Raw genomic sequence first — 13,912 nt, 5'->3', positions numbered from 1 at the left:
CTTTGCGCGGTACTTTGACCCCCTTAACATGCTTCAAAACTCACCAAATTTGACGCACACATAAATAAACTCGAACAAAACTCTTTGGTAAAAAAACCAAACCCCAAAACTCAAAATTGCGCTCTAGCGCCCCCTACAATGTAAACTTTTTCTAACTCCCAGTACGAATGTCGTAGAGACATGAAACAAAAACCTCTATGTAGGTCTCACTTAGACTTAAATTTTATTAATTTATTTCCTCGGCCAAAAATCTACAGGAAGTTTGCTATTCTTCAACACTAAATTTTAGTAAAATCAGTCACTTTTGCCTTTTTGAGCTTTAATTTGACCCCCTTAACATGCTTCAAAACTCACCAAACTGAACGCAAACATCAGGACTGGCAAACATTGCGATCTACAAAAAAAACCTAACCCCAAATCTCAAAATTGAGCTCTAGAGCAATTTTTGAATAAAACCAACAAAAAACTGCTCCTGGGAAGAAAAAAAATGACAAAACTGCCTTTAACTCCCACTGGGAAGGTCGGAGAGACATGAAACAAAAACCTCTATGTAGGTCTCACTTAGACCTACATTTCATAAATTGACAACCCCCAGCAAAAATCAACAGGAAGTTTGCTATTCCCCCTTCAAAACAAATTTTTTGTAAAAACCGGTCACCTTCCTTCAAAAACGAACTCCTCTGAGCGCGTTTGTCGTTTCGCCTTCAAACTAACACAGGAGAGAGATTGAACCCTTGTGATTACAATGACAGAAGCGCTTTTTTTCTAACTGCTCCGGTTTTGATTTTATGACCCTTCAAAGACCCGCTGCGCTGATGCTGCTGCGCTGCTGTTTTTTTAAGATGGCTGCTTAAAAGCAGGAAGCACCAACGTGCCCACACAATGCAGACAAGGTAGGTACACTAGACAAAAGTCTTGGGACACTTCAGACTACAAGTAGACAAAAGTATTGGGACACTTAGGACTATCACTGGACAAAGGTATTGGGACATTTAGGACTAGCACCTGCCAAATACGCGGGCCCAACCAATGCTGCTTGCAGCTTTAATTAGGGCCCGCATGGCCCATTGCATAAGGACTCCTACAGGGAGTCCTTATGCAATGGGACATAAGGACCTATTGAATTTGTAAGGTTTTATTATTATTATTATACCGGCCGCCTCTTTGAGCACTAATTTGACCCACTTAACATGCTTCAAAACTCACCATATTTGACCCACACATCAGGACCTGCGAAAATTGCCTTTTAATAAAAAAACCGAACCCCAAAACTCAAAATTGCGCTCTAGCGCCCCCTAGGAAAAAAAACAACTAGACTGCCTGTAACTCCCACTAGGAAGGTCGGAGAGACATGAAACAAAAACCTCTATGTAGGTCTGACTCAGATCTAGATTTCATAATGGTACATTCTCGGGCTAAAATCAACAGGAAGTTGGCAATTCCCCCTTCAAGACAAAAAAGTACTAAAAACAGTCACTTTTGCCTCTTTGAGCTGTAATTTGACCCCCTTAACATGCTTCAAAACTCACCGAACTGAACACACACATCAGGACTGGCAAACATTGCGATCTAAAAAAAAAAACTAACCCCAAATCTCAAAATTGCGCTCTACTGCAATTTTTTAATAAAACGCAAAAAAAAACTGCTGCTCGGAAGAAAAAAATGACAAAACTGCCTGTAACTCCCACTGGGAAGGTCGGAGAGACATGAAACCTACATTTCATAAATTGACAACCCCCAGCAAAAATCAACAGGAAGTTTGCTATTCCCCCTTCAAAACAAATTTCTTGTAAAAACCGGTCACCTTCCTTCAAAAATGAACTCCTCTGAGCGCGTTTGTCGTTTCGCCTTCAAACTAACACAGGAGAGAGATTGAACCCTTGTGATTACAATGACAGAAACGCTATTTTTCTAACTGCTCCGGTTTTGATTTTATGACCCTTCAAAGACCCGCTGCGCTGATGCTGCTACGCTGATGCTGCTGCGCTGCTGTTTTTTTAAGATGGCTGCTTAAAAGCAGGAAGCACCAACGTGCCCACACAATGCAGACAAGGTAGGTACACTAGACAAAAGTCTTGGGACACTTCAGACTAAAAGTAGACAAAAGTATTGGGACACTTAGGACTAGCACCTGCCAAATACGCGGGCCCGACCAAAGCTGCTTGCAGCTTTAATTTGTATTTATTTTTTATATATTTTTATTTTTTTAATACATTGTAGCAGTTAGCACATTGCCTTGCTAGTCTCTGTACTTTGCTCTTGGCAGATCTGTTCATCTGCAGGGTCCTCTGGGAGGGGGATGGCTTGTATTCCAGGTGAGCTCTGCGGCGTTCTTCTACGGCTGCACACAAAGTATTATTGGAAATAACAAAACATGGCACTGGGGACTGAGGTAAAATACACGTCCACACTAAATAATGACTAAAATTAATAACGGTAGGTGGGGATGTTTTACCGGGGTCTTAATAACAAATGTACATTTTGAGGATATTTTCTCTAACATTTAAATATGTAAATTAAAACAACACGTAGGGGTGTAACGGTACACAAACATTCCGGTTTGGTACGTACCTCGGTTTAGAGGTCACGATTCGGTTCATTTTCGGTACAGTAAGAAAACAAGAAAATATACATTTTTGGGTTATTTATTTACCAAATTTGCAAAATCTTCCACCAAAAATATTTTTCTTAGTGTAATATTTGATGTGAAGTAATGGGAACCTTGGATAGGTCAATAATTCATAATAACATCGATTTTGATTCAATATTATGTTTTGAGCAATGACAGTTTGAAAGAAAACAACCCAGCTTTGTTTTATTAGTCAACATTGCAACTTTTTCTAAATGACATTTAACCTTTAAGCTTTTTTATTTCACTTTTGTTATGTTTTTGTTTATTTGAATAGTATTTTTAGAATGTGCCGTGGGCCTTTAAAACATTAGCTGTGGGCCGCAAATGGCCTCCGGGGCACACTTTTGACACCCCTGCTATAGATAATAAAAAATTAAATGTGATAAATCTATGGATAAAAAGCAGAGCCTGGCGACGCATGCACGTTTATCATAACTCTCTCTCTCTCTCTGTCTCTGCCCCTCCCTCACCAATGCTGCTGTTTGTTTAGTTTTTAACCCCTTCTTAACCCTGAACGTACATTGAAAATACACGCAACCCTAACTCAAAATGCCGGACATTTGAGGCATTTAAGAAACTCTGCCCTGACAGCTCCGCAAAAGAGGACATGTCCGGTGAAAAGAGGACTAATGGTCAGTTTATCCTAGCCCGTTAGCTGCTAGCATGCCGTGTGTTGTGCCTCGGTGTGCATTGTTTACACAACGTACTTAATATGTCCGTGTGGAAACTCGTTCGGTACACCTCCGAACCGAACCGGAACCCCCGTACCGAAACGGTTCAATACAAATACACGTACCGTTACACCCCTAACAACACGTCATAAATGTTGGCTGTTTAGTGTGGCCCTCCCATTGCTCACTGACCACTTCCTGTTTCGCTAAGACCGCGAGTGCCTTTGTTTATTCTTTGTGTATATAACGTTTTATGAAACACCTTTTTTAATTGATTTTTATTATGTGTCTATTATGATATATATTGATATTGTTTTATCGACCCAGCCCTATATTAATCCCATCCTTAAAAAAATCCAAAGCACAAATTTTTAGTGCATGTAAACATACCAAGTATGTGTGTATGGGCGGGTGAGGTTTGGGTTTAGGGTACGCTGTCAAGTCTTGATCTTGTGAGTTTGCTTTTCAACGGAAAGTTGGCGCGGGCGAGACGGGAATGAAGGTACATGATTTATTTATTAACTATAAATACAAAAAAAAAGATCAAACAAAAAGCGCGCACAGTGGCGGAGAATAAACTATGAACAATTAAACAAAACTTGCAAACTATGGCTTGAATAAAGAAAACTTACTTGGCATGGACAAAAAAGGAGCAGCGTGAACATGGACATGAAAAAATGGACAGAGCATAAATGTGGTGTGAGGTCGTCAGGACGAACAACAGAAAATGAATGAACTTAAATACTACGGACATGATTAGTGAAAGCAGGTGCGTGACTCAAGACGTGAAACAGGTGCGTGACGTGACAGGTGAAAACTAATGGTTGCTATGGTGACAAACAAGAGTGCACAATGAGTCCAAACGTGGAACAGGTGAAACTAATGGGGTAATCATGGAAACAAGACAAGGGAGTGAAAAGACAGAAACTAAAGAGTCCTATAACTAAACAAAAACATGACTTAACACAAAACATGATTACACAGACATGACATACGCCCCTGATTTGAAATGCCGGTGCTTATTTACTCAAACAACAATATATACAGGTAAAAGCCAGTAAATTAGAATATTTTGAAAAACTTGATTTATTTCAGTAATTGCATTCAAAAGGTGTAACTTGTACATTATATTTATTCATTGCACACAGACTGATGCATTCAAATGTTTATTTCATTTAATTTTGATGATTTGAAGTGGCAACAAATGAAAATCCAAAATTCCGTGGGTCACAAAATTAGAATATTACTTAAGGCTAATACAAAAAAGGGATTTTTAGAAATGTTGGCCAACTGAAAAGTATGAAAATGAAAAATATGAGCATGTACAATACTCAATACTTGGTTGGAGCTCCTTTTGCCTCAATTACTGCGTTAATGCGGCGTGGCATGGAGTCGATGAGTTTCTGGCACTGCTCAGGTGTTATGAGAGCCCAGGTTGCCCTGATAGTGGCCTTCAACTCTTCTGCGTTTTTGGGTCTGGCATTCTGCATCTTCCTTTTCACAATACCCCACAGATTTTCTATGGGGCTAAGGTCAGGGGAGTTGGCGGGCCAATTTAGAAGAGAAATACCATGGTCCGTAAACCAGGCACGGGTAGATTTTGCGCTGTGTGCAGGCGCCAAGTCCTGTTGGAACTTGAAATCTCCATCTCCATAGAGCAGGTCAGCAGCAGGAAGCATGAAGTGCTCTAAAACTTGCTGGTAGACGGCTGCGTTGACCCTGGATCTCAGGAAACAGAGTGGACCGACACCAGCAGATGACATGGCACCCCAAACCATCACTGATGGTGGAAACTTTACACTAGACTTCAGGCAACGTGGATCCTGTGCCTCTCCTGTCTTCCTCCAGACTCTGGGACCTCGATTTCCAAAGGAAATGCAAAATTTGCATGGTTGGGTGATGGTTTGCGGTGCCATGTCATCTGCTGATGTCGGTCCACTCTGTTTCCTGAGATCCAGGGTCAACGCAGCCGTCTACCAGCAAGTTTTAGAGCACTTCATGCTTCCTGCTGCTGACCTGCTCTATGGAGATGGAGATTTCAAGTTCCAACAGGACTTGGCGCCTGCAAACAGCGCAAAATCTACCCGTGCCTGGTTTACGGACCATGGTATTTCTCTTCTAAATTGGCCCGCCAACTCCCCTGACCTTAGCCCCATAGAAAATCTGTGGGGTATTGTGAAAAGGAAGATGCAGAATGCCAGACCCAAAAACGCAGAAGAGTTGAAGGCCACTATCAGAGCAACCTGGGCTCTCATAACACCTGAGCAGTGCCAGAAACTCATCGACTCCATGCCACGCCGCATTAACGCAGTAATTGAGGCAAAAGGAGCTCCAACCAAGTATTGAGTATTGTACATGCTCATATTTTTCATTTTCATACTTTTCAGTTGGCCAACATTTCTAAAAATCCCTTTTTTGTATTAGCCTTAAGTAATATACTAATTTTGTGACACACGGAATTTTGGATTTTCATTTGTTGCCACTTCAAATCATCAAAATTAAATGAAATAAACATTTGAATGCATCAGTCTGTGTGCAATGAATAAATATAATGTACAAGTTACACCTTTTGAATGCAATTACTGAAATAAATCAAGTTTTTCAAAATATTCTAATTTACTGGCTTTTACCTGTATACATACAGTAAACAACAGACTTAGACAAACTTTAATGATCCACAAGGGAAATTGTTCCACACAGTAGCTCAGCTACAGTGATGGAAAGTGTAAGGATGGAAAGGACAATGCAGGTATAAATAGGACAATGCCAGAGTCTAATGGTCGGATAATTCTGCAGACTAGAATATGGAAATAAGAACCGGTTGTCGGACGGTGAATCTCCTTAGCATTATCAATGCGTCTGTGAGTAAGGTACCAAACCCCCAAGAGCGAAACATTGTGTTGCTGCCCTGTCACTCTGACATCCATCCGTGAAATCCATTAATTCAGACATGTGTGTGTCTAATGTCTGAAACACATCACTGTCACACCAACATTGAAGTGAATGCATGAATATTAATGATGTATGTCTAAATAAGGGTTGTTGACCTTGCAAGGGTCAGGCATTGTCATTGTCCTTTCTAGGTTGAGCACGACTCCAATGGAAGTGACTATTTAACGTCAATGTGGACAGCAGTGAAAAAGTCCATATTTCTTTGTCCGTGACCTTCTGTTCACAGAGAGCAGGCCATTACAGGGAGAGTGTGTCGCTGAAACATGCTCTAATGAAACATGCTCTAATGAAACATGCTCTAATGGTCATGTCAGAACAGCCGGAGGAGAGTTGAACGCTGTAAAAGTGGATGAAACAGGAGGGTGGATGGTCTGGGAAACCCTGTCCTCACTTTGAGAGAATCCAATCTGCAAGATGCATTTCTTCTTCTGGTTTATCTTGGCGTTTTTTTTTTTTTTTTTTTTTCTTAATGCACACTGCACACTTGACCAAGCCTGAACTTGAGCAGTGTGGTGAGTCACATGCTGTGCAGACAATGTGTCGACACTACACTACACTACACTACACTGACACTACACTGGCCTACTTTCTATAAATATGAGCACGTCAGGTGAAAGTGGCTGAGTGTGCACAGTCTCTTTTATTAGAGGGGGGTGCAGCTGGGGTCTTTTATTAGAGGGGGGGTGCAGCTGGGGTCTTTTATTAGAGAGGGGGGGGGGGGAAGCAGCTGGGGGCAGAGTCTTTGAGGGTGAGGTTGAAACAATTTTTATTTGTTGTTGGAAAACGTTAGGACACCCTTGTTTACATGCATGACTGGCAGCCATCTGTGGCTTTAGGACTGCATCATCATCATCATCATCATCGTCATCATCATCATCGTTACAACAACAACAACACTGCATCATCATCAACATCAGCAAAAACAACATCATCATCATCATCGTTACAACAACAACAACAACACTGCATCATCATCAACATCAGCAAAAACAACATCAACAACATCATCATCATCATCGTTACAACAACAACAACAACACTGCATCATCATCAACATCAGTAAAAACAACATCAACAACAACAACACTGCATCATCATCATCAACAACACAACACTGCATCATCATCAACAACAACACAACACTGCATCATCATCATCAACAACAACACAACACTGCATCATCATCAACAACAACAACAACAACACTGCATCATCATCATCAACAACAACAACATTAACAACAACACTGCATCATCATCATCATCAACAACAACACAACACTGCATCATCATCAACAACAACAACAACAACACTGCATCATCAACATCAGCAACAACAACATTAACAACAACACTGCATCATCATCATCAATAACAACAACACAACACTGCATCATCATCTTCAACAACAACAAAACACTGCATCATCATCACTAACAACAACAACACAACACTGCATCATCAACATCAGCAACAACAACATTAACAACAACAATACTGCATCATCATCATCAATAACAACAACACAACACTGCATCATCATCACTAACAACAACAACACAACACTGCATCATCAACATCAGCAACAACAACATTAACAACAACACTGCATCATCATCATCAATAACAACAACACAACACTGCATCATCATCTTCAACAACAACAAAACACTGCATCATCATCACTAACAACAACACAACATTGCATCGTCAACAAAAACAACACAACACTGCATTATCATCATCAGCAACAACATCATCAACAACAACAACACAACACAACACTGCATCATCAACAACAACAACAGCAACACTGCATCATCATCACCATCAAAAACAACAAAATCAACAACAATAACAACACTGCATCATCATCATCATCATCAACAATAACATTGCATCACCATCAACAACAACGCAACACTGCATCATCATCAACAACAACACTGCATCATCATCACCATCAACAACAACAACAACACTGCATCACCATCATCAACAACAACACTGCATCATCATCATCATCATCATCAACATCATCAACAACAACACTACATCATCATCATCATCATCATTGTTACAACAATAACAACACTGCATCATCATCAACATCAGCAAAAACAACATCAACAACATCATCATCATCATCGTTACAACAACAACACTGCATCATCATCAACATCAGCAAAAACAACATCAACAACAACAACACTGCATCATCATCATCATCATCAACAACACAACACTGCATCATCATCATCAACAACAACAACACTGCATCATCAACATCAGTAACAACAACATTAACAACAACAACACTGCATCATCATCATCAATAACAACAACACAACACTGCATCATCATCTTCAACAACAACAACACTGCATCATCAACAACAACATTAACAACAACAACACTGCATCATCAACATCAGCAACAACAACAACAAAACACTGCATCATCATCATCAACAACAACAACACAACATTGCATCATCAACAAAAACAACACAACACTGCATTATCATCATCAGCAACAATATCATCATCAACAACAACACAGCACAACACTGCATCATCAACAACAACAACAGAAACACTGCATCATAATCACCATCAAAAACAACAACATTAACAACAATACCAACAATGCATCATCATCATCATCATCAACAACAACACTGCATCGCCATCAACAACAACACAACACTGCATCATCATCATCAACAACAACAACACTGCATCATCAACATCAGCAACAACACCATTAACAACAACAACACTGCATCATCATCTTCAACAACAACAAAACACTGCATCATCATCACTAACAACAACAACACAACACTGCATCATCAACAAAAACAACACAACACTGTATTATCATCATCAGCAACAACATCATCAACAACAACAGCAACACTGCATCATCATCACCATCAAAAACAACAACATTAACAACAATACCAACAATGCATCATCATCATCATCATCAACAACAACACAACACTGCATCATCATCAACAACAACACTGCATCATCATCATCATCATCATCATCAACAACAACAACATCAAGAAGAAGAAGAAGAAGAAGAAGAAGAAGAAGACAGGAGGCGGGATGATTGTGTGTGCTTCCCTGACCTTCCTGAGCAGTTGAAGAAGTTGACTGGCTTGTTCCATCCTGCGTTCTCGAAGCATCTTCTGGATGTCTTTGATCCAGGCCACCCTCCTGGCGTAGGGGCTGTGGTTGCTCCTCCGCAGCATGCCGGGCAGTTTGTCCGTCTTCAGCATGAGAGCGAACAGGAAGTCTCCTCCTCCGCCTCGACGCTCGCCCTCCGCGGCGCCATCGACGACCCTGCGGCGCTTCCTGGAGAAAGAGTCGCCGTCCAAACTGTTGTGTCGGCTCAGCCTGGAGCCCATGGCGGGGTGGAGCTGGCCTGGTGATCACCGACAGCACTGAGACATCTTCATCTTCATCTTCAGCTTCATGTTCAGCCGCCTAGCTCGCGTCGTGCTGTCCGCCGCACCGCATCCGATATGCACGACGACGACAAGACGTCTTTTTTAGCAGATGGATCTCTTACTCGCTCCTCTAAGCCTCGTACTCTTACAAGATGACGACGATCAATCACGATGTTTCTACGCTGCTGTTTAGGTTTGTGCGGCACGGAGCGTCTGACCAATCACAGCGCGTCTTGCTCACCGCTTTGGTCTGGCGGAGTCCGCCTTTGTTCCGCCTTTGTTCCGCCATCAACTTAAGGGAATAGTCAGGTGCAGCCCACAAACACACACTTTACTGCTATGCCGCTACAAAGGTGCGCCAAGTAGCCTCACATGTATTTATTAGTTTATTCTGAAATTAAACAGAACATATTTGACATACTTGCCAACCTTGAGACCTCCGATTTCGGGAGGTGGGGGGTGGGGGCGTGGTCGGGGGGGCGGGGCGTGATTGGGGGCGTGGTTAAGAGGGGAGGAGTATATTGACAGCTAGAATTCACCAATTCAAGTATTTCATATATATATATATCTATATATATATAGATATATATATATCTACATTTGAAAATATGCAAACAAAACTGTGTTTAGATAATTGATACTTCAAACTTGCATAAATAAATATTAAGGAATATAACATAACTTGGCTTCTGAGAGCTTCAAAATGTAATGAATAAAATGCTAAAGTTGTTGATAAACAAGCAATTATTTTAATAATTAAATATGGTCATTTTAAATGAATTATTATGATAATTTAAAATCAATTATTTCAAATATGTTTATTTTAATGTATAATTCTATGGCTGGATGTAATAAGGAGTCAGGAAAAAATAAAAATAAAAATACAATTAGTTTTGATGTTTTTAGCAAAATATAGTAAAAATGTATTTATTTATTTATTTTTTTAAATTAATAAATATATTTATTTTTAGGTAAGATAAACATAATAATACAATTTATCTCTAGTCTGGATGATTTAGTTCTTGTCACCCTGTTGTCCTCCCGTCATGAAAAAAGGCTGTCCTCACTCAGGTCCGCATGGAGCTGGAGGGGGCGTGGCTTCCAGCTCTGGCTGAAAATCAGGAGATTTTCGGGAGAATATTTGTCCCGGGAGGTTTTCGGGAGAGGCGCTGAATTTCGGGAGTCTCCCGGAAAATTCGGCAGGGTTGGCAAGTATGATATTTGAGAAGCACTGGATAAGATTTAGACTTAGACTTAGACTTAGACTTAGATTTAGACTTAGATTTACACAAACTTTATTGATCCACAAAGGAAATTGTCTCACACTGTAGCTCAGTTACAAAGGATGGAAAGGGTATTTTATTATTTTTTATAATTTTTTTAATTAATGATTTTTATAATATGTATTTATTTTATTATTTTTTAATGTGTTATTATGAATTTGCACTAAATTAGTTTTGCTTACAATTTCGTTGTACAATGTACAATGACAATAAATAATACATAAATTGTATTTTATTTATTACAATGTAATATATATCATATACACTACAGGTAAAAGCCAGTAAATTAGAATATTTTGAAAAACTTGATTTATTTCAGTAATTGCATTCAAAAGGTGTAACTTGTACATTATATTTATTCATTGCACACAGACTGATGCATTCAAATGTTTATTTCATTTAATTTTGATGATTTGAAGTGGCAACAAATGAAAATCCAAAATTCCGTGTGTCACAAAATTAGAATATTACTTAAGGCTAATACAAAAAAGGGATTTTTTTAGAAATGTTGGCCAACTGAAAAGTATGAAAATGAAAAATATGAGCATGTACAATACTCAATACTTGGTTGGAGCTCCTTTTGCCTCAATTACTGCGTTAATGCGGCGTGGCATGGAGTGGATGAGTTTCTGGCACTGCTCAGGTGTTATGAGAGCCCAGGTTGCTCTGATAGTGGCCTTCAACTCTTCTGCGTTTTTGGGTCTGGCATTCTGCATCTTCCTTTTCACAATACCCCACAGATTTTCTATGGGGCTAAGGTCAGGGGAGTTGGCGGGCCAATTTAGAACAGAAATACCATGGTCCGTAAACCAGGCACGGGTAGATTTTGCGCTGTGTGCAGGCGCCAAGTCCTGTTGGAACTTGAAATCTCCATCTCCATAGAGCAGGTCAGCAGCAGGAAGCATGAAGTGCTCTAAAACTTGCTGGTAGACGGCTGCGTTGACCCTGGATCTCAGGAAACAGAGTGGACCGACACCAGCAGATGACATGGCACCCCAAACCATCACCCAACCATGCACATTTTGCATTTCCTTTGGAAATCGAGGTCCCAGAGTCTGGAGGAAGACAGGAGAGGCACAGGATCCACGTTGCCTGAAGTCTAGTGTAAAGTTTCCACCATCAGTGATGGTTTGGGGTGCCATGTCATCTGCTGGTGTCGGTCCACTCTGTTTCCTGAGATCCAGGGTCAACGCAGCCGTCTACCAGCAAGTTTTAGAGCACTTCATGCTTCCTGCTGCTGACCTGCTCTATGGAGATGGAGATTTCAAGTTCCAACAAGACTTGGCGCCTGCACACAGCGCAAAATCTACCCGTGCCTGGTTTACGGACCATGGTATTTCTGCTCTAAATTGGCCCGCCAACTCCCCTGACCTTAGCCCCATAGAAAATCTGTGGGGTATTGTGAAAAGGAAGATGCAGAATGCCAGACCCAAAAACGCAGAAGAGTTGAAGGCCACTATCAGAGCAACCTGGGCTCTCATAACACCTGAGCAGTGCCAGAAACTCATCGACTCCATGCCACGCCGCATTAACGCAGTAATTGAGGCAAAAGGAGCTCCAACCAAGTATTGAGTATTGTACATGCTCATATTTTTCATTTTCATACTTTTCAGTTGGCCAACATTTCTAAAAATCCCTTTTTTGTATTAGCCTTAAGTAATATTCTAATTTTGTGACACACGGAATTTTGGATTTTCATTTGTTGCCACTTCAAATCATCAAAATTAAATGAAATAAACATTTGAATGCATCAGTCTGTGTGCAATGAATAAATATAATGTACAAGTTACACCTTTTGAATGCAATTACTGAAATAAATCAAGTTTTTCAAAATATTCTAATTTACTGGCTTTTACCTGTTTATTACGGGCAGCACGGTGGTAGAGGGGTTAGTGCGTCTGCCTCACAATACGAAGGTCCCGAAAAGTCCTGGGTTCAATCCCGGGCTCGGGATCTTTCTGTGTGGAGTTTGCATGTTCTCCCCGTGACTGTGTGGGTTCCCTCCGGGTACTCTGGCTTCCTCCCACCTCCAAAGACATGCACCTGGGGATAAGTTGATTGGCAACACTAAATTGGCCCTAGTGTGTGAATGTGAGTGTGAATGTTGTCTGTCTATCTGTGTTGGCCCTGCGATGAGGTGGCGACTTGTCCAGGGTGTACCCCGCCTTCCGCCCGATTGTAGCTGAAATAGGCTCCAGCGCCCCCCGCGACCCCGAAGGGTTTAAGCGGTAGAAAATGGATGGATGGAGGGCACTATATTGCCAAATTTGGTCATTTTCCAACCAACAACGTGGATGCAAAGTTGTCTGAATTTACAAGTACAACTATTTTGCAAGGGTGTTTCAAGGTCAGTTTTTTAAAGGACATGTACGTATCAATGTCCTGTGCCTGCTGGGGATGGAAATCAATCCATTTGTTCCGGACAGAAAAAATATAAACAAATTACCCATTTTGTAGAATAGCTAGAATAACACCTGGATAGTCGCCAAATAGTAAAGAGTCTGGTGATCCGGCACTTTAACTTGTTTTGCTAAACGTATGTGTTTTGTCAATTTTGTACTGAGATGCAATAGTTTCTAAACTTGAACGTCATCTGACCGTGTAACCAGATAACCCAAGCATTTTTATGTCATTAAAAATCCCAAGATACCTGATTGTCAACTTGACTTATTATTTCAAAGCAAACTATCCATCAGTTTGTTAATAACGAAGTGAATGAATGAACTCATATCATAATCTACATATGGTGAATGTTTATATTCACTTTGGAGAAAGCAAACCACCAAGTTTAAGTAAATAGTGGTATTTCAGTTTGAGCACATGATAAGATAAGGCCTCTTAGTTTGATATTCACAGGTGGATTGGATCACTTCTCGTAGGAAAGAGGCCCTAATTGGGACTTCGGAATGCAA

General features: G+C 40.5%; 1 protein-coding gene across 1 annotated transcript in view; it reads right to left on the bottom strand.

Annotated features, from left to right (window-relative positions):
- The window catches only part of lrrc75ba (leucine rich repeat containing 75Ba), a 34,775-nt gene extending 24,775 nt beyond the window's left edge, over positions 1–10,000 (bottom strand). Inside the window, exon 1 of the mRNA XM_061985845.2 lies at positions 9,397–10,000. Within this exon, the coding sequence (XP_061841829.2) occupies positions 9,397–9,675 (279 nt within the window). The 5' untranslated portion in view covers positions 9,676–10,000. The remainder of the gene's footprint in view (positions 1–9,396) is intronic.
- Between the last annotated feature and the right edge of the window lie 3,912 nt (positions 10,001–13,912).

The sequence above is a fragment of the Nerophis lumbriciformis genome, linkage group LG12 (assembly GCF_033978685.3).
Source record: "Nerophis lumbriciformis linkage group LG12, RoL_Nlum_v2.1, whole genome shotgun sequence".
Classification (NCBI taxonomy): Eukaryota; Metazoa; Chordata; class Actinopteri; order Syngnathiformes; family Syngnathidae; genus Nerophis; species Nerophis lumbriciformis.
This window is presented reverse-complemented; position numbering and strand designations above follow the sequence as displayed.